This window comes from Cornus florida, unplaced genomic scaffold, assembly GCF_030987335.1.
Source record: "Cornus florida cultivar Cherokee Brave unplaced genomic scaffold, ASM3098733v1 CherokeeBrave_3.0.0_Hap2_Chr08, whole genome shotgun sequence".
NCBI classification, from domain to species: Eukaryota; Viridiplantae; Streptophyta; class Magnoliopsida; order Cornales; family Cornaceae; genus Cornus; species Cornus florida.
Window position 1 is genome coordinate 61,876,122 of NW_026775578.1, and position 22,767 is coordinate 61,898,888.

At 34.4% G+C, this 22,767-nt stretch overlaps 1 protein-coding gene across 3 annotated transcripts; it reads left to right on the top strand.

Annotated features, from left to right (window-relative positions):
• The first annotated feature begins 2,846 nt into the window (after window positions 1–2,846).
• On the top strand, window positions 2,847–17,148 carry LOC132271844 (E3 ubiquitin-protein ligase BIG BROTHER-like). 3 transcript variants are annotated; one of them, XM_059773338.1, is made up of 8 exons: window positions 2,847–2,978; window positions 4,591–4,775; window positions 4,918–5,146; window positions 9,718–9,776; window positions 9,861–9,917; window positions 10,488–10,612; window positions 13,037–13,145; window positions 16,773–17,148. In XM_059773338.1, the coding sequence occupies exons 2-8, from the start codon at window positions 4,656–4,658 to the stop codon at window positions 16,809–16,811; spliced, it is 738 nt and encodes a 245-aa protein (XP_059629321.1). In that variant the 5' UTR covers window positions 2,847–2,978; window positions 4,591–4,655; the 3' UTR covers window positions 16,812–17,148. The 3 variants fall into 3 exon arrangements, with proteins under 3 accessions (XP_059629321.1, XP_059629323.1, XP_059629322.1); XM_059773340.1 differs by having other exon boundaries at window positions 9,718–9,770; XM_059773339.1 differs by having other exon boundaries at window positions 2,897–2,978; window positions 4,585–4,775.
• Window positions 17,149–22,767: the final 5,619 nt, after the last annotated feature.

Genomic DNA, 22,767 nt, shown 5'->3' on the forward strand with positions numbered 1-22,767 from the left:
ATATATATATATATATATATATATATATATATAATCAAATTGAAACTTTTTGAAAACATAATTGAAACTTTTTGAAAACCATAAAACATTTATAGAAAGATGCATTTTATGCTAGAGAAATGTTAGGTGCAGTTCGAGTATAAGGACACAATTTCAACCCTTATGCTATGTTTGGTGTGCAGGAATGGAATGAAATGGAATGCCTATTCTAACCATTCATTTGTTTAGTATGCAACTTAAAGTGGGAATGACCATCCCATTGGAATGAAAATCCATTCCATAACTAAACCTATGGAATGATCATTCCATTCTCAAGTAATTTATTTGAAAAAATCGACATATCAAAATACTCTCATATTCCAAATCCAAAAAACCACCATTACTTTCCACCACAATCATCTCCGCCTTTCACCATCACCACCACTACCACTGCCTTCTACTACCACCGACTTTCATTATCGTCCACCACTTTCCACCACCACCACTGCCATCGCCTTTCACCACCGTTACCGCCACTGTTTGCCGCAACTACCACCGCCGCCTTTTACCACCGCTATCGCCACCGCCTTTAACCACCATTGCCATTGCCTTTCACTACCTTCCACCACCACCGCCGCCATTGCCTTTCACCACTGCCACTACCACCACTGCTACCGCCTTTCACTACCACCACCGCCGCCACCGCACAGCGCTACACCACCACCGCCACCACCATCTTTCACCATCACCGCCGCCTTCCACAACCACCAACGCCACCGTCATCGCCTTCTATCACCTTCCATCACCACCACCATCATCACCTTCCACCACCTCCACCACCTTTCACCACCACCGCCGCCGCCATCACTACCATCACTGCCACTGCCTTCCACCACCACCACCTTCCACCAACGCCACTTCCACTACCTTCTACCACCACCATAGTCACACCACTATCTCCTTCCACTGCAACTACTACACTACTGCCACCGCCTTTCACCAACACCACTGCCACCTTTCACCACCACTGCTGCCATCGATTTCCACCATTGCCACCACCGCCGCCTTCTAACACCACCACTTACACTACTACCACTTTTCACCATCCACCACCGCCACTGCCACCATTTATTTTTAAAAAATTATTAAAGAATATCATTTTGTTAATTTAATTTAATTTATTTGCTACTAAGAGGGATATTTTGGAGAACTCAATTAGAAATTTATTCCATTCTAAATTTTAAATTGGTCCAACCAAACACTAGAATGGTTATTATCATTCTATTCTTATACATTTCATATTTACAACCAAACAATAGAATGAGAATGACCATTCCATTCCAATTCTCATTCCATTCTTACTTACATTCCATTCCATTCTTGCACATCAAACGTAGCATTAGATTATTAGATATTGTAAAGTTATTTCATTATATAATTTAGAAGTCACGAGAAGAGTTTATATACAGAGGTAAAGTCTAAGTCACATAATTCTTTTCAATCGGTGTCATTTTTATGCTTCATGCGCGCTCTTGTTCTTATTTCCATCATTTGTGACTTAATTTTATCGTTTTTATGCCCTCGCTCTCGAATTCGCTTCCGTTTCCACTTTATGTGACTTAAAGTAAAACCTAAGTCATACAATCCTTCTAATGGAGTGTCAATCTCACACTTCGCGCACGAATTGGCATTCTGAGAGTGAATTCTAACATAATTCGCGAATTCAATTTTGCTAATCCTCGAATTCAATTTGCAAATCCTTGAATTCACAATAATTTCTTATTCATTGAATTATGAACAATTACATGTGACATTTATTATTGATTAAAATTACCAAAATGTACCTAATATTGAATAAAAACGGTTAAAAATGTGTAGAATTAAGAATAAACTTACAATATTAAAAAGAATATTTATTTATTTATTTATTTATTTTTATTGTCGTTTGCTTTATATTGATCATTCTTGCTTTGTTATTTAAGTTTTAAAATATTAAATGTGTATGTACAATGTATAGACAATTTTTATTTTTGGTAGATTGTAGACACATGAATATTTGTAAATAAATTATTTAGATACTTTTTTAATTTTATTTAGTTAAGATGTTTATTATTTTATAATCTTTAAAATAATCAATTCAAGTCGCATTTCTTTAAAAATAAAAAATAAATATTATATAACTTTTGTATTTTAATTATTAATAACATTATGTATCTTAAGAAATACGGTTAGTTGTAACTCAAACTTATTTATTTATTGTTTATGAAATTACATTTTTATTATTTCACATTTAAATAATAGTCTTTAGCATACACACAAATATTATAAATACTTTATATATACATAATAGTAGACAAGTGTACAAACACTTTGAGAGTGCTACCGCTCTAACTAAATTTTACACTCTTGCTCTCACACCTGTTGTACAAGTATTATCTATAACTCAATTGTCCTCCATAGTGAGAGTCTTGTGCAATTGGCTAAACCCTAAAAACCAAAATAGTGGTGTGCTGCCATGTGAGGACTCCCTTTACCGAAATACAAAGTATCCACCTCCAATAATGTATCATTCCAAGTTAAAAAATAATTTTTGCACCAAGCAATAGCATTGAATTAATGCACCTATTATGTTTAACTAATTATTTATATAATAAATAAGAGAGTAAAATCTTCTGCATATTTGTATTTAACCTAAATAACCGATCTACACTATCACTACTCTCCCGAATTATGCCAAAATTTTCACCCACTAGCTACATTACAAAAAATAATAATAATAAATAAAAATTTGTTTTATACACTATCAACAATTCAACATAATAAAGTCACTGTCTTTGTCGCTTATATTCAAGTGCAGTAAAGATTTTTGTTACGTTGGCAGTGAATGAAAAAATGACTGGCTTCCAACTTTTTCCTCACTACACTACCATTGTAGCTTTCATTTGACAGGGAAGACGAGAGAGAGAGAGAGAGACAGAACTCATCATCTTCACTCAGAGGTACTTCTCATTTCTGTTAGCTCTGTAATTCAGACCCATTTCGATTTTGTCTTAGAATTTTGAAATAGTTCTTTTGCAGAGTATAATCTATATGTTTCCATCCTGATTGATCTCTTTATCAACTTGTTTTCTTCATAATCTGTGAAGATCTTTCATTTTTTTTTCATGGGTATATTGAATATTTTTGTCTTATAATGAGCAAAGTACCCTTGATTAACACACCTACTTTCGACCCAGTCAATTTTATAAAAAGAAGACCCTAATTGTCCAAAAAATTATAGAATTTAATAGTGATTTGGTAGTGTTGGTTGGTTTCTGATTTCTGAACTTAGTCATGTTAAAGTTCAATTTATAATTTTTTTTTTCTTAATTTATAATGTTCACTAGGGTTCTTACAATTCTTGTTTTTGTTTAGTGGAGGGAATCAGTTGTAGTACCCTTTCCATGTTTGCAATAATGTAAATCCCAAGTAACCAAGGGTAAGTACCAAAACACATCTACTTTCGACCCAGTCAATTTTATAAAAAGAAGACCCTAATTGTCCAAAAAAATTATAGAATTTAATAGTGATTTGGTAGGGTTGGCTGGTTTCTGATTTCTGAACTTAGTCATGTTAAAGCTCAATTTTTATATATTTTTCTTAATTTATAATGTTCACTAGTTATATCAATGTTTTTAGGCCTTCATGGGTACATCAATATTTTTTTGTTTATTATTGTGTCAATATCACTATGAAGTTGCTAGCTTTTGTTGGTATACTTCAGTGCAATGATAAACAAAGACCCTAAAAACCCTAATTGTCAGGGCAAAATGCATTAAATAGTGACTTGTGATGAAAATTTTCTGGTCTGCTTCCTCATTATGATTCTGAAGGTGAAAGACCCAATTCTAAATTTTTCATTAGGTTATTTTTTTCTTCAATATCACTAGCTCTATTCAATTATTTGTAGAGCAAGAAACAATTGAAAATCGTCACGTTATTCTTCAAAAGTTCTCGTTTTTTAATGCTCAAAGTTCAGTAATGGGTTTCTCTAATTGACTTCTTTTATGAGTTTCTCTTTCATAAATTGCAAGTCTTCATGCAGTCGGGGATATTGAATTTCTGTTTACTTTAGTGTATATCTTAGTCGGATAAGTAGCAAATCGTCTTTACCTATAAGGATTGTTTCCAAGTCGTCTCTACATGTGACAACATCATTTATCTTGATGAAGTTCTATGACCAGGAATAAATCAATTTAAAGAAAAATAATAATTCTGAATTCAGAAAATTTATGTGTTAAGTAGATTTTTTATATATCAGATAATATTTCTTATAATATCTTCTTGTATAATCCATTATGATCTCTTCATGGGTATAAAAATTTGTGATTTTCGAAAATTTCTGTGTCAGTAAGTGAGAAAGATAATGGTCGCAGCATAGCCATTTCCCTTTGCAAACCGGTCAATACATGAGGGTGGAAATGATCAGAACCTAATTCTTCAAGAATGCATTAATATTGATATTTTCTGGTCTTTTACTTGATTCAAAAAATTTGAATTCATAGAAATTTCTGTATGCTTTTGTAACTTATTGTTTTCTGATCAACTGATCCATTACATTTTAAGGAGCAGTGAAGAAGTGGTTATCATAATATAGAGAAAGAGAGGTTTCTCCTCCTATTCTGCCTGAAACAGTCATGACGGGGGACAGAGAGGTTGATAGCCAATATTTGGGTGTCGCATTCTCAGCCGACAATTTCAAAGAACTTTTTCCTGAACACAGCGATCTTAATTATGAAGAGCTTCTTCAACAGCAGGTAGTATAGGTGCCGGGTTTAGTATCTGTCCCTAATCGGCAAAGAAGGAACATGCATCTTAATTCTTTTTTCTTTGACAGACTTGCTCTCGATCCTTTACAATGTGAAGGATTATTCTAATAGGTTTCCGGTTATATTGCAGGAAAGTGTTTATCAGTCACTGCAAGAAAGTGGCAGGAAAAGGGGTAGGACATCTGATGAGGGCCAAAGCCATGATGGGAATCAGCTCTCAGGGCAAGAGGGTGGATCTTCGCAGAGGGGAAGTGGTGGCGGTGTCGAGTCACAATTAGCTTTGGATGAAGCTTTAGCTAGACTCTTGCAAGAATTGGGGGATGACTTTGATGGTTTATTCATATCTGATGGTGCATCAGGTAAAAGAAACCTTTCATACGAATTTCATGCGGTTGCTTCATTCCCCCCTCCCTTCTTAATAAGTCTAGTGGCTGTGCTATGCTCATATTTTCTGAAAGTACAGTAACAGCCTTTCACACATGTTCTGAAAATTTCGGCATGCTTTGCGAGCCAAGGCAATGGACATGTAAATCACCTAAACACCTAGGTGGTTGTCCAATATGACAAATATATTATGCACATCCCTAAGCCCTTGACTGTCGACGAAGACAATGTAATTAAAAAGTAATACTTATTTCGCGTCAAGTACAGATGGGGAAATTTTTTTTCAAAAATTTAAAAACATTTATTTTGATTGTCTATGTGACCTGTCTTTTCTTTGGTTTATCTGACCTACATCTTGTATGGCCTTCCCTATTTCCAGAAAATTGGGTTGTCTATGTAGTTCCTTTTCCCTTGTAGGGGCAGAGCTATATATAGGCCAATCTCCTCCCCACTTAAGGGGCTAGCCCAGTGTACGAGGCCTCCGCCATTGTAGGGTCTGGCGAAGATCAGATGTACATAGTCTTACCTCCCCATGAGGAAAGACTATGGGGAGGTAAGACTATTTTCTTATTTCGAAACCAAGACCTGCAAGTCACAATGGAGCAACCTTACTATTGCGCCAAGACCCGCCCTCTCCTCCCCACTTCTAACTCCTTATTCTATTTCCACAATGTCCCTAGCTAATTCCAAAATGACAACACAACTCCTTGGTGATTTGGATAATGGTTTAAAAGTTGTCTGGAATGTGAAACCTTAGTGCTTTTCCATAACCATCTTTTGAAACCATGTCCTTAACTTCTTATTTATGTCATAGGAGCTGGACATTCAAGAGAAAATCAAATACTGCACAGTTACTATTTTTTCCCCCTAATCCACTGCCAAACCACATGCAGCCTTGTTCTCCCATTCAGCAGTTGGTGACCAACGCCGAATGTGTCCATGTGATAGGCTAGTCCTCTATGGATGAGTAGCATGCCATATCAGATCTAGATATTAATTTTGTGCCAATGTATATGCTACCAGATTTGTAACATTTGGGCAAATTCTAACTACTTTGGGTGGTTGTTTGGGTTTGTTGAGTATTCATTATTGAATCTAGTCAAACAATTGGTTCTAAAACTTTGATATTGATTTTATGGGGTTTTTGTAAAGGCCTTTATTGTTTCGGATTTGTTCAGCAGATATAGCTCATTGCATCATTGGCTCTAAAACTTTTCTTTCACATAGACATTGATTTTATGGGGGCTCTGTGAAGGCTTTTTACGTTTTTGGATGTTATTGTTGTCTTCACACCATTAGGTTTCCTTAACAACATTTTGGGCCTTTTGTAGCAAAATGATTTTGCAGAAGATATCTTGCTAGGAATATAATTTTGTTTTGGCATATTTCGTGTTCAAAACCATTCTATCAAGTTATAATTTCTTTAAGTTTTGTCTTGAGTATTTTTGGAATCAAAGTACGGATTGATCTTCAAAGACGTCAAGCTTGGAAAGCTTGATATGAACACACACGTTACGTCAGGTATGTGAATGTATGGTGAGTGCACTTAAAAGGATGAAAGTTGAAGAGAAATTTGTTCGAAGTATTCAAACAATGTAAGGTTGCACCAGTTGAATATTTTTGCAGTAGCTGTAGAGAGCGGAAGACAAAAGACCAGTTGTAGAGGCTACTGGATAAGTTTGACGAAGCTCCAGAGAGTTATTCTACAGGTAGTCCAAATTGTTATACCGATAAAACTTGGTTCTGGTGGAACTCCATTTGGTCTAAAAAGCTGTTGTACTGGTTGAACCATTGTTTGTACCAAAAGAACATGCTTCTGGCTGAATTTGTTTAAAGACCAGTAAGCTTTAATACTGGCGAAGGTTTTATAATACTGGTTAAACCTACCCTACTTCAACTAGGATTATGTTTTAATCTTATCCAAACACTTATAGATGTCTTCAACATATTTTGGACGACTTTTTCAACTTTGAAGAGAATTCTGTGTATAAAAACTCAGCTAAAGCTTGTTTCAGGTATGAGAGAAATTATTGGAAATTCGAGAGCTTTTTCAGTGAAAAATTGGTTGAGATTTATCGATCAAATCACACTTCTTCACTAGAGTGCTAGTACTGGTAGGTGTAGGTCGTCCCTGATCGTGTTAATCCAAGCTATACTACTGAGTATATAAAAGGCTACCCGTGCAACATATTTATCAGATACTTCTCACATACATTCGAAAGGAAAAGGCAATTGATCACTACATGAAGCAGATCACCATGAGGTGATTGCATTGGAATGGATCAGTGTTTTTGGTGATTCCAAAGGCATTGTTATTGGTAATAAAGCAATAACAAGTGATTTTTAAGGCACTGGAATTGGTGACTCATGGAGAGTAGTTCTGATGGCACTGGAACTTATTGCACTCTTTCTCCAATAATAGTGGATTGATTTGCCTGAGAAAGTTTATGTGATTTTTTTCTCGTTGAGGTTTTTATCGTAAAAAAACCCATGGTGTCATTTCTCTGCTCTCCAACTTTACTTTGTTTGTGCTCTTATTTGGTTTTGCTATTGAGCGTTGGTGTGTTTTATTGCATTCCAAATCACTAAAATTGAACTAAAGTTGACAACAAGCAAAAAGGCAGTGTTTACTATTAGAGGTTTTCTTTTAAGTAATTGCAGGCTGAAGATTTGGGTTAGAACGTCTAGAGTGAGTTGGGTTAAGGAGTGACTGGGGGATTCCGGGACTTAAAATATGGAAACCTAGGCTTGTATTACCTTTTTTCTGATAATGGATTTTATCTTCCTGGACTGGCCCCATGATTTTTCTCCATTTGGGTTTTCCACGTAAAAATCGTTTGCCAGTCAATGAATTTACACCTCACCTGCGCTCTTCAACCGGTGATTAATCTCATCTACTAGTCACATCCAAGCTTTCTGTTTTTTTGTTTGTTTGTTTGTTTGTTTGTCTTTTTTGTTTGTGTAATTTGGTGTTGATGTCATTGTAGGCTTCACAAGTTGATTATGAACACTTGAATAATAAATCACCATCTAATGCAAGATATTGATGATGGAAGGAGAAAAATGCTCTCTATAAAGAGTATGAATATGATCTCTTTGTATGCTCTCAATAATGTGTAAAGAGATACCCTAGACTGACTTTAACCCTATATTTATATCACTATAGAAGTTTTTTATTTGAAATAGAAAAATAAAGACAACTAAAATTTTGATTTTAGAGAGTTTTCAAAACAATTCTTCCCTGATCAATTGATGGACACCAACTTTGATCGGGTGAACTTCCAATGGCCTTCGAGCATATGCTCTCGAGGTTTGATCAACCAACCAAATCTTCACTTGAAGCTCACTGTTTTTCAATTTATTTTTCTGTTCAAAATTTCAATCTAAAAACAATTAAATGCACTTAAAAAAATAATTATAATAAGTCAAGACATATATGCATTGTGCCCTAATATGAGTAATGTACTAATGATAAGAACTCGTGATTATGAACTCTAACAAGTGAATAAGTGATTAAAGAAGTGAATTTACTTTCTGCCCTTTTAATCTTCAAATACGTTATCTTCGGTGTCCATGGATCCAAGGTCAGTTCTAATCCTAACTAAATAAACCAACCTTTGAAAATAAAATAATTAAAATTATAAATTACAGGCTCCTTTTGTTAAAATTTTGCCAACACTAAGTTCTACATGCTAAACATATTCAATCTTGTAATATTTGTAACATAAGGAGTTGGTTGATTTACGACAAACATATGTCAAAGCCAGTTAGAGCTGTTGAAAAGTCAACCAGAATCTATTCAGATTTACTGCAATTAAAATCTACAGAAAGGTGTTTCTCAGGACCCGTCAAAAGATCCAGGAAGATTTTGATTTCGTAAGACGAGTTCATTTTCTGGAGGGAGTCTGAAGCTCTATTTTGTTGGTTCCAAAGCAATTATTGGAAAAGGAAGTAAACTAGTGAAGTTAGAATAGTTGGGGCTTCTCTCTTCTTGGAGCATTTAGGGATACTGTTATGCAGCTTTCAGCAATAGCATCACGAACAGTAATGGAAAGTGGCACTAATTTGGTCATGGATGGTATCCAGGGAAGAGCAGTTCCTATTCCTTTCTAGAGATAATACATGTTTGCAAATAACAAAGCAAAATATCTACTGCAGTATTTAGTTCAAGCCATATTACACATATTTTAGGAAGTTGACAGAAACATGGATGGGGATGTTTAACTAGGGAAGATACGTTGGGCTTTTGTTAACCCATTGGAATTTTCTTCTGGTTAACAAACTCAAACACATGCCAACCTACACAAAGATGCGTAATTACATACATACGTAGAGGAGTGCATGTATGCATATATCGTGTCAAATTCAATCCCCGCCTTCACTCAAATTTACTATGCAATCCAATTCTATAACTTCCTACAGCGATGTTTAAGTGTAGGCTTTTGGATTTTTTCCAGAGTTCAGACAAATCAATTACAAGAATAACTAAATGGATGTTGTCTAATTGCTCATATTGAAAATAACCCCATTTTTACATCTTCTGCAGGGAATAGAGGAGAAAATTCTGGAGGAACTCCTGTCAGTTCTAGAGGAATTACTGTTAGGGTCTCTCTTTAATTTTAAAACTTTTCTTTTCTTGTGTCCTGAGGTTTATCAATCTATGACACTAGGTTTCTATGCTTAATGCAGTCTGCGAGTCCAGATGTGCAGCAAGATGATATAGATCCAGATCAAATGACTTATGAGGTATTTTTACTTATGTTGGCTACAAATTTTTGCGTATTCTGTTTGAATTTCAAGTTGGAAACTCATACGTCGTAAATCAGGTGGCAGTGCACACAACCTTTGACATTTTTACTCATTCTCAATTTCTGCTATTTATTGCATTCAAGTTTGTGAATGAATTAATTAGAAAATATGTTTTGAGTGATATTTTTCTATAATCATATATACCAAAAATAAAAAAAATTTGTTTCTATAATTTGTCAGGTAAATGATCCTTTAGGCTCATCATTTAAAATACTGGGTGATTGAGCTAGCTTTAGGATTTCAAGAAGTGAATTTAATTGACATTTTTTTCTTTTTTAGGCAACGTTGTTTTTAGTTCTATTATACTTTACAGAACTATATTGTGGTTGCTAATGATTATAATAATTTATAGCCTCCAAACACTATTAATTCTATTATACTTTTCACAACTATATGTTTTGCACTCTGAAAGATCTTTGATCACTCATCTGGGTGGATTTTATGGAGCTGAGTTATAAGAATTTTCATCTATATCAATGTAATTTTCTGGCTGTTTTCTTGTGATAGCAAATGTTATCTTTAGGGGATTCTGTTGGTGCCGAGAGTAAAGGACTGTCACAAGAGCTCATCTCCAGATTGACATCTTTCAAATATAAAACAAGATTGTTCTCTAAGAAAAAGATGAATGAAGAGTAAGTTTTTTTCCATATATATATTTAGTAGGGGTGGCAAACGGGCAGGTTGGGTCGGGTTTGGGCAGGGTCTAATATGAGTGGGTCAAATATGGATTGTGACCCATATTCAACCCACTTGTAACGGGTCAAATATGGGTTGGGTCAACCCGTCATGACCCGCCAACCCATTTTAGAGAAAAAAAAAATGTTATTATTTTGGATAATCTCATTATTATAGTTCTTGATTTTATATGGATAAAAGCTTGTAAAAATATGTATGGATAATTGTAAACCCTCCAATTTATTTTGGAAATTCATTAAATTTATATTATTTTATTTTATGATTGGACATGCATGAAGGTAAATGTTATTTTATTTTATTTTAGATTTTATTTATTATTTTTTTTGGGTGCAATAGATAAACCAAAAAAGAATATTGATGCAACTCTAACACGCCTTCCCATAGAATCCCTTAGGTAGGAAAGCAGAGCAGATATAATACACGATACAATGTGTTGTGGATGTAGCAGAGTAATACTATAGTACTCCATAGAATTTTAGAGAGAGAAAGAGGATGCGAGAGAATTTTAGAGAGAGAGTGGGAGAGAGAGAGAGAGAATTTGGGATCTTGTGAGAGAATTTTAGAGAGGAAGAAGAGGTGAAATTGAGTCAAATAGAGGATGTGAAACTGAGTTTCTTATATAATAGGTGAAATATGGTTCAAAATGGGTGACCCATATTCAACCCGTTTAATCCTCTACAAAAATGAGTTGGATATGGGTCGTCCATTTGACCCATATTTTAAAATGATTCACCCATATCCATTTTAAAGTGGGCGGATATGGGCGGGTTGGTGGGTCATGACCCATTTTGCCACCCCTAATATTTAGAGAGAGAGAGAGAGTTGTAAAACAAACCTGCGAATGCACAACCACAAGCACACATGAAATTGCAAGTTTGTTTCTTTGAATAAATTATAGTAATAAATTATATGTTTATAGGTGGAGATAACCTAAGCCACATCAATAGGGTCATCTATATTCTATAGACTATACCAATAACAGAGAACTCTGGTTAGGGTTGATATTTCTGGTCTTCAATTCGAATAAAACAATCAATGGTATGCCATTATACTAGTGTAAAATGTGAAAAGGAGATCCTAATTTTGTTGCCATCAACACTGTAAGTTTGATTTATTTACTGAAAAAAAAAAGAAAAAAAAAACACGAAAGTTTGTTTTCCTTTACAACTTTGATGCACACCACAGGTGAAAATATCTTTCAATCAAGAGGTAAATGCTTTAAGGAAAATCTACAAAGACACACGCATACAGAGACCTACCTACGAATCCTTTTAACTGGGTAAAGACAATGTGTGAGGTAAGGGACATTGGAAGCACGTCCCCTCTCTACGTAAACTAAGAACACCATTACATGCTCTCTCTCTCTCTGTGCCCCTCTCTACGTAAACTAAGAACACAATTACATGCTCTCTCTCTCTCTCTCACACACACACACACACACACACACACACACACATTATTCTCTGTACAAGATTCTTAATTGGAACTGCTTCCAAAATTTTGAGTACTTTCCCGGTCAAGCCATTGTTCATGTTTTGATATCTCAATAATAGCAGGCAGTCGGGCAACATAGGACTGTTTACTTGTACTTGAATTCAAATTATCTTGATGTAAATCATAACAAAGTATAAATTTCTATGAAGGCACATACTCCATAGTTTTAGAATGATTCAGGCTTCTTAGAGATGGTTCTCTTAAATGACGTCTCAAAATAGTTGTGCTTGATTTACATGGCTAAAGAATATATAATTTATTATTAATGCATAATAGATTAGATCAATTAGGCGAACATTTTGTTCCAAAGTTTATTCAATCAATCTGAACTGGGTGAAATTTACTCGACTTAGCTGCATGGATAACTTGACACAAGGATGAACTTTTATTAAGCCACTCCTTGAGTGAACTAAATAAAGTCTTCAGATAAACTACTGAATATTAAAATGTGTTTACCCTAAATAATTTGATGCTATAGCTTACAATTTAATATCGCGTGACTTGTTTTCTCTCTTTTTATGATAAATGTACACCCATGCTTGAAGAGCTCAACACCTGAACAATAGAACATGATTAGCTTAAATAATCTGATGCTATAGCTTACAATTTAATAGCACATGAATAGGGTTCTCCCTCTTTATGATAAATGGACACCCATGCTTCAAGAGCCAAAGTTGTTATACCTTATTTTAGGGGGATCTTCTCTGTATTATTGTTGTTTTTTTTCGTTGTGGTATATATATTTGTTCATGCATAACCTAAAAAAGTGTATGACTGCAAAGTTCCCAAAATAATAAGACTTAGTTGTGGGATAGTAGAATTCTTGATCCTTTTTTGATTATTGCTTCTTATGTGTCTGCATGTAGGTGTGTGATCTGTTGCAAGAATTTTGAAAGAGGGAAACTTTTGATCAGCTTGCCTTGTGCACACAAATATCATTCAAAATGTATTACACCTTGGTTGAAGATCAGGAAGGTAATTTATACATCCCTTGACAATCTTTTCTTGGAGTTGTTGCTAGTAGCTATGAATTTCTGTGCTTATGAACTGTGTTGGTTCTCATGTTTCGACTCATTAAAGTATGTTCAAGGCTTTAGGCCTTAGTGCGGGGCTTTTTTTTAGGAGGTGGGGTAGGAATCTTATGCTTGAAATGGTCACTTTTGTAGCCCACCTTCAAACCCACATGGACTGATCACAAGCTAGAACCCCTATAGACGTACCTTGTCGAGGTTATCTTCTCTCCACTGCCTCCTCCCAAAGTAAAAACCAAAGAGTGGACAGCTACCATAAGCCTTCAAGGATGGCAGGGTTGGGGGGGTCACATCTACTGTACCTGCCATGGTTGCAGAGATCATGAGGACTTGAGGATTTCGAAAGAGACATCGATGCCCAGATGAGTTTTGTTGGCATTGGTGGGTGTAATGAGTTCAAATTAAGACTCATAATGGGTGAACAAGTTAGCTAAATTTTCTCATTCCAATAACCATCTCAATCTTTTTATGGAATTGAAACAAATAAAATGGCCATATACACACAGAGAAGGGTGCGAGGGCATGCCTCATATGCGCGTGTCACCAGTGCGCGGGCATCTCCACGCATGCATCCTAGCAAGGTACATGGGACATGGGGGCATGTGTCGCATGAGGTCTGTGTGGGGCCACCTCTTGCGGAACATACCTAGGAAATGCTGTTATGTCCAAGCATGTTGTCCCGAGCTATATCGCATGCAAGTACTTTCGCGGTGGAAAAAGATGTGTGTGGTTAAGGGCAATATGTTTCTGGCATAGCTCGGGTTGTGAAAAGCCAGTTAATGTAAAAGAAATATCTTTTGCGGTAGGCAATCATGGTGTGGGAGACATTTGGTGGTAAAACAAATACATAATTTGTTATCAACATTATTACAGGAGAAGTAAACTAACGCCACAGTCCCACCCAGGCAATTGCCAATTACAACAAAAACCGCGAAAACACTAAGAATAGTTCTCCATGACGGTGTTCAAGGATGCGAACCAAGGTGCATCCCAAATAAACGGCGCAGGATAGGAGGGATAGTGTCATGGCACGCAATGACATAGCCTGGGATATGTCATTGCATGCCATGACACTATCCCAGGCTACTATGGTGAAGTGTCGCGAGCACACTGTCATAGTCTGGCACGGGAAAAAGGATAAAAAGTGGCGTGGTAGGATTGAATGAGAGGTTCATCGGAGTGGGATGAAGGTGAAAATAGAGAACCCCCGCAACACCAAAACCTAAGGGACTGGGACATCTGTGCTCGGATACAAAAAAGGAATGTTGATATGATATGTGGCCCAGTTGGTGTCACGTGGATGACTCTATCACTATAAATAGAGCACTGTGCCCTGACATAAGGGGTCATAAAGGCCCAGTCTGATCCTTTCCTTTTCTGGCTCTCATTCTCTCCCCTCCTGTCCTTTCAAACCTTTTTCCTTCTGTAATATTCTGATGAACTATGAGAGTGAGCGAGTCTTTTAACTTCGAACTGAGTCCTTATCCTTTGACTCCACTACAGTGGGAAACTACAGGTAAAAGATACGAAGTAGATTAGATACCAGCAGTGGGTTTTCACCTGTTGTGGTGACACATGTCCCTGTCTCAGTCTTTAGGAAAGGAGGATCTATTCCTTTCTTTAAAGGGAATCAATTGAAGAGATGAACTCTCCTTCCTACATCAGATAGATTGAACAGGCCTTTTGACTATCGAAAATAGGCTGACTAGCCTGAGTCGTGAACCACTGGAATGGACAGACGCCGAGCGTGAGATTCTTTTGTGATAGGATTTCTTCCACGTTAGATGCAAGATAAGATGTAGTCCCTCTGGACTGTTCGGGAGACATTCTGGCTCCTATTCTTCTAGGTAGAGTTGTTATCCGAATCTTTGAGAGGTCTCCCCTTCGCCCCCTGAACCTACTAATAAGCCAGATCCAACCGCTCTATCTTTCCCGCAGGCGCCTTGAAAGGTACGATATAGCATCCTTGACTTCCTCCAAGGTACCTTCCTTAAGCAGATCCTCATGCATTGCTTGAGTCATCGTTGGAGGCACAAGATGCCAAAATTGGGGATCTCACATCCTATCTTCTGTACCTATACATATTATATACCATATATGTGTGTTCTTGTAATACTAGTATTTTTTTTTCTTTTCTTTTTGGGATTTGCTTACTAGGTTTCTTTATGAAATTTTATTCTTTATGTTCCATAGCTGATAAACATGAATAGAAAGGAAATTACAATCTGAATATTTTATTTATCAATTGGAACCTCAGATAACAAATCTTTGGCTTAATTAATCAGTTAGGCTATATAGCAAAATGATAGAGGTTTGCAGAGGGTGGGGTGGTGTGGAAATCCTCTTTCATAGGAGGATTGGGAGTTGAATGAGTTGTGCGGGTTCTACTACAAACTTTTGTGTCGTGGGGGCCGAGAGAGCGAGAGAGATTTAAGGGGTGCACTTAATAGTGAAGAGGCATTTTTGGAACATGAAAGGGTTAATTTTGTACTAAATATCTAGAACCAGTCGTGTTTTGCACTAATGGGGGTATTTTGTAACAGCTAGTGGATGGACAGTAGTTGATTGCAAGAATTTCAAATATTATAAGATAGTTATATACACATTATTCATCTAACTTTCTGATATTTGTTCAAAAATATTAATGAGATTCAGTCCAGAAAATGTATTAATGATTAGTTTGTAAAATAAAAAAGGACACTATTTTACAGTTTGTGCCATTACTTCCATCATTCCAGAATTTGTGCAAAATATTAATCTCCCCATTTTTGTTTGTGGGGAGAGAAAAACAGCGCAACTAGAGGGGACCCCTAAAAATAACAGAAGCAAAACTTTTGTAGGTCCTTTTCATTGTTAGCCAGAAGCAAGATTGATGCCAACACCGTTGTCCAAAACCTTGAAATTGAACATTTCTGCCTTTTTAGATGCGGCAAATGAGTATGAAGATTGATGGCCCATGGTTCATTAACCTTGAAGCTTGGCACATGCTAGGCTGTAGGTCCTATCAGTAAATTATGTAAAAAGCTTTGCTTTCTGAGGATTAGTTTATAACCAAATTTTGATTAGTTGTGAAACCCGTAATAAGTTTGACCAAACGAAAGTGTATATCACTTATTAATCTGTGATTATGATAGTTTATATGACAATTTTATTAATGTAACGGAACTCATTTGAGTCACATATACTTGGAAAACTAAAAAAGAAAAAAATTATACGTTTGCATTTTTTAAAAATGGGAAACACAATCAGAATCGGTGAAGAAAACTTGCATTTATAGTTCGCATTTCACAAATTTGTACCAGCCAAAAACTCAAATTATTTATATTTTTTTTCAGACTAAGAAATATTCATAAAGCTTGTTCATGATGTCTCTGACAAGTTTGCCACCTCAATTGCATGTGTTATCTTCGTCTGGTATAAGTTGGTCAAATTGTTAGTTTCTTGCAAGGCTGATGTTTTTCATGATTCAAATATATGGAAAATTATCCTCTCTTCATTAAAAATGTAATCATTTTGTTAGAAATGTTATTCCAGTTGATAGTATACATGATGATCTCTCTCTCTTATACAGACCTGCCCCATCTGCAACAAGGAGGTGCGCGATTACTGATATCTAGGAAAGCTTGCATCGCAAAGATGGCAGGTCCGATTCAGAAACTGCTTCGATGTGTGGTTTTTGAACGTTGGTAATATAAGCAGATGGTACGATCGGTTTTAGTTTATAATTCACCTTAATGAACTGGTTTTGTTACTTATTTAATTTTCCATTGTATGTAAATATGTAATTTCTTATTATCTAAGAATCATATATGGATTGTCCAAGAAAAGAGGTGACTGAAAAAGATTTTTGTTTTGTTTAACATGTTCTAAGGTATTTATATGTTACCTATGTGATGTAGGGATTAAATTAAGCTTATTATATTCAAGTTTGATTCCAATTTTCTTGACTTTGAGATTATTTAACCTCTTTATAGTGTTCAAGCAATACCTGGTTAGAATTTGCAAATTTTGGTTTAGGCTCTGTTTGTTTCGACGAAAAATATCTTCTTCAAAAAATATTTCTCTTTTAGGTCAAATATTTTATTATTATTATTATTATTATAATATTTTCTTGTGTTTGGCAAAGGTTTGGATCAAGTCCTATCTGATGGTATCTGATGGGACGTGTAAAATAACTTGTCTAAAATTGATGAGCATGTTATTTTTGTTAAGTTTTAATATTTTTTTCTTTGTAAATATTTTACAACAACCAAACGCTAAAATATACAAAAATATTGTTTAAAAAATACTTTACATCCGAGCGTTAGGTTGACTAACATGTTATAAGGTAAATATGTTATATTCAAGTTAATTACAATTTTCTTGACTTTGTGATTATTTAACCTCTTATATTAGAAAGCTTGCGTCTAAGATACAACTACAAAGACCACCAATGACACCCTGAATTATCTCATTTTCTTTGTGGTCACGTTTAAGCACATGGTATTTTGTTGTTCTTAATACATTTTTTTACAATTAATTGACTTGGACTTTGAGACAATTTAACCTCTTATATTAGAAAACTTCTTCCAAGATACAATTACAAACATCAGCAATGACTTGGTGAGTCATTTTCTTTGCTGTCACCTATAACCACACAGTCTTGTACTATTGTTTATATATATATAGACAAATTTAAAATATGATCGCTCACATTTGTACATTATTTCTTTAGCACTTTAGCAGTTGTGATTCATTTGACTAAGAAGTTAGATTAACATGTGATGCATGGTAATAATTTATTATTCATGCTTGGACGCTATAAGCCAAGCTGAATCAATCATTTTTTCTTGACCTTTCTTCTCGACTATCATTTTATCCGGAAGTGTTTGTCTCTCTCTCTCTCTCTATATATATGTGTGTTTGGCGATGCGATACCTAAAACACTTAGGTTGCGTTTGAGGGCATCGAGTTATTCTAATTTCAAATGCGCGAGGTTTGAATTCATGATCTTTCTTTGAATGGTATGGGTCTGCTGAGCTACTTACAATATTTTAAATATTAAATTTGAGTTTTGGCCAAAAAAAATTGTAGTAATCTCTATCACTAACTAAGGCCCTGATTTGGTATGCCTTTTGTTTTTGTGAGGTATTGTAGCAGTGAATATTGAAGAAAACACGTTTGGTAAAAAATGTTTTATTTTGTTTTGCACAGTACCAAAACATTTCGTGAATAATGGCCAAAAACCGAAACACTAATTTAGTGTTTTTACATGTTTTAGCACTGTAGCAACAAGTACTATATCAATAAACGACCAAAAAAAAAAAAAATTTTAAAAATTTTAAAATAACATTTTTAAGCTAAGCATTATATTTTTCAAACTTGTAATATTTTTTTACCAAATATGTTTTCATTTTTTTGCTTTAATTACTATTCAAAACACTTTACAACAAAACACTTGTTTTGTTACAGGTTAAAACAAAAACGCAAAAACAAAAATGCATACCAAACATGACCTAATGTTGTAATCTAGTGGTATCTCCGTGAATGGTGACAGTACAAGTCATGTGGGGTGTGAATTTTTTACCAATATTTATTTATTTTTTGTTTATTTGTTTTTGTGTGTGCGGATGCTAAGAAAGACCATCTGAAAATAAATATTAGGCCAAGAATTAGTGTCGAACTACCATTATTTTACATAAAGTGATTATAATTTTGTACTCTCGTCAATTTAAGTTTTCAACATTATAATATTGAATGAATTCACATACAAGGGAAACACCAAACAGGGCATTTTTTTTTTTTTTTTTTTTCCGGTGTGCGCACATGTATTCCACCTACACAGGATGTTAAGAAAGAAAATCTGAAAATAAATATTAGACAAAAAATTATTGACAAATTATTGACAAATTAGCATTATTTTAAACAAAGTGATTCTTCTTATGTTTTGCTCGATTTAAGTTTTTACCATTATAATATTCAATGAATTCACATGCAAAGGAAACATATCCCTTTCTTTTTGCAGGAAAGAAAACATGTGAATTTTATACAAGTTTCTTGACTCTTCTGTATGTCTTTTTATGCCTCCCAACCAAACAATACAGTATTTTGGTTTATGGCTATTCCAATATGCGCTGTTTTCTTTTCACACCTGCCTTTTTAGTAATGGCATTTAAAGGGGTGTGAGATGAAAAGATATGAGAAAGACTATAGAAGAGGGATGGGATCATATTCTAGAATGCAATCACAAAAACAAGAATCAATGCTTAGCAATTTCAGATCCAAAGTTTGTGGAATTGATTTTCTTTATCTTTACCACACGGTTTCAATATATCATAATTTCTCTTGAGCATAAATGTCTGGGAGAAATTTTTAGATGGCCTCGGGACAGACACCTATTACTATTAAACGCGTAAGTTAAAAAAAGCACACTGGATGAAAGAAATTATTACATAATTTTGAAATTATTAGTCCCGTTCAATTATCACCATATAATAACTTGAGATTATTACATATAAATGGTGCTAATGACTCATATTTATCATTTGGTGGAGTCAAAGTCCTATAATTTCGAAAAAAAATATATATATATGAAAAAACATTGATTACCCTCAATGATGTACTTCTTTTAGGGACATAGGTACCACCTATGGTACCCGATGATAAAAGGTGGTACCTATGTGCCTAAAAGTAGTACATCATTGAGGGTAATCAGTTTTTTCACAAAAAGTGGTATCCATATGCCTAAAAGTAGTACATCATTGAGGGTAATCAGTGTTTTTCACAAAAAGTGGTACATGATGACAAAAAATAATACCTATGTGATAAAAGTGGTATCTGTATGTCTAACACAAAAGTGGTACCTGATGTACAAAAAATGATACCTATGTGTTTAAAAGTGGTACCTCAGTGAATGTAAATAATATTTTTTCATGTCCATGTCAGTAATTTCGTCAATTTTATTTTATTTTTAAATTATAAAACTTTGACTCCACTAAATAATAAATATATGTCATTAACACCATTTATATGTAATAATTCCTAATAACTTCTCAACCTTTCATCCCTATATATATTCTTGAGTCATAGACACGTCTATCCCAAAGTAAGTTAAAATGGTTATCAAATATGATGGAGTATTTTATTATTATTATTATTATTATTATTTTTGGGTAAGTGGATGGAGCAACGTTACACAAGTATTTAAATAGGACCAACTTTGTAGATCGATTCAACTACAATTATTGAATGGATTTATTTGGGTTTCAAATACTTCTACCACTACAAATTGATAATAATACAATTAAATTGAAATAAAGCATAATAAGTAACACAATTGCAATAATATGCATAAAACTAAAATAAATTTTCTAAAAGAATAGATTGGCTTGCGAGATTGAGAGGAAAGCATTTCATGTTGCCCTAAGGTCGATATTTTTCGTGTGTGCAAGTTTTGATAGTCATATCAATTTTAAGATACAACCCAATTGTTTTCACACGCGCATGTGTGATAATATAAAAGAAAAAAATTCATAAAGAAAAATATCTTGGTGAAAAATATACTTATTTGTGGGGGCATATCTTTGGAGATGGTGGGGTATAGGATTAAAATGTATATGTGGAGATGTAACAAATACTAAAATTAAAAAAAGAAATATTAATCACAATAAACCATTCTAAATATAATTTAGTTAGATTTTTAGTGTGTGATTTATTGAAATATTTCCAACAGATGAATGGAATATAGAAAAATAATTGTAAAAAATAACCTTTTGACATTAATTTGTCGAAAAAAAAAATGAAAAACATGCATGGTCTTAAAATGTTTTTCTCTCTCACACACATACACGGTGTGCTGACTGTTTCTCACAAACACAAAATGTCTATGTACTTGAACTAAAATTCTCTTTTTCGCAACAATAAATTGGTCCCTTTAAGGTAGTAAAGTACGTTAAAAAAATGTTACGATGTTAAATTTATATTATTATATTTTCCTAACATGTATAGTTAATTGTTGGGACCGGTTTAGAGGAGAAGATTTTGATCTATGAACTCGTTGCTATATTTGTTCCAAGGGGTAGGTGTGATATCCGAACACATGAATTATTGAAGACACTCATTTTGTATTCAAAATAGACCTAGTTATGATTTAGTATGTTGCTTTTTATTTAAAAATTTCCTAAGCCAGATGGTTGAAAAGAAAACAAAATGCAGACAAGAATGGGAAAGAGGGTGTTTTAATTTACCACGTGGTTCCCATTAATAATTGGGGAACCAAATTATGCCTTCGTGTTTGACTCTTTTTATTCACTTTTAGGATAATAATAAAACAACAAGCGGTTGGTTTACAACTTTACATTGATAGAAATTAGTGTCCTCGCCTATTAGCTCATTGACAACTTTGTCCTCGTCTATTACTCCTTGATTGAATAGAAGTTTCAATTAGACATGGCTATAAGTTTATAACTTAGAGGTTTGATTTTTATTATTAATTGGGTAAACATTTATTAATTGTATAGACGTGAGAAATCGAGAGGAGAATATGCTAAACGAACAATATATATATTTATATATATATACGGCGTGTAATGAGTGGATCAAGCAGACAGATGATGGTCTAGTTAATCTCCCCAGAAAATAAAAATAGAAGAAAGTGCACAAGTCAGAATAAAAATTGTAGAAGTTTAATGAAGGAAATATATAATTTATTTCACTAAATATATAAGGTCATAAGTTCATAACAACACTTCTATATCAAAATACACCAATAAAATCCTAAACCTATAATTCTATATACAAAATTATTTTTATATTAAAATTTATTTTAAAATTTTATAATGTTATTTATTTCAATAGATAATATATTTTTATAATATTATTTATATATAATAAGATTATCCTTATATATATATATATATATATTTATTTATTTATTCATTACAAATTTTTACTTTACAGTTTATACATATACTTTAGTATGTGTGTGTGTGTGTGTGTATATATTTGGGAAAATTCTTAGTGATCAAGGAACCTAATTACTCACTGTTGAAAGTAGTTCTTAGTAGGATGAGGAGATCGTTTTACGTAAGCTAAGAAATCTGATATCAGTATCCAAGTGGAGATCCAGGCAATACGAGGGACTCGATAAAGATTAAGAAAGGGAAGGCCGACCTCGGTATCCTATGAATTCAAGCTCGACAAAGTCTGGTAGTTAAGGTGGTTGTTATTCCTTAAAGGCTGATTAATGCCCCTATTTATAGTGCTCACTCCCTCGGTCAATGTCTCTCAGTCTTTTGGGTGAGCCCGCCCTTTACCCAAGGGTTTGAGGGTCTCCTCTCCAAACAGATGGGACGTTGATGGATGGATCGCAATGCTTTGCCACTCGGTCCAAAGAGGTAATGGCGCTCCTTAATTAAAACAGATCTTGTCAAATGTCTTTCGTAATTAATGCACTCTTTATCACTCTTAGCTCGAGCTCGGATACGGAATGTCCTTTCCCCCTCGTATTGACCTTCGACTGAGGCGATACCTTGGATCCCAACCATCTATCCACGTGTCCTCAGATTCCCGAATCCAGAATGAGGATG

What these genes read in the sequence shown, in the direction of transcription:
- LOC132271844 (XM_059773338.1), top strand. Translation starts at nt 4,656, where the DNA reads ATGACGGGGGACAGAGAGGTTGATAGCCAATATTTGGGTGTCGCATTC. An exon ending in CTAGAGGAATTACTGTTAGG is followed by an intron (nt 9,777 to 9,860) that starts GTCTCTCTTTAA and finishes TGCTTAATGCAG; the next exon opens with TCTGCGAGTCCAGATGTGCA. An exon ending in CTTGGTTGAAGATCAGGAAG is followed by an intron (nt 13,146 to 16,772) that starts GTAATTTATACA and finishes TCTCTTATACAG; the next exon opens with ACCTGCCCCATCTGCAACAA.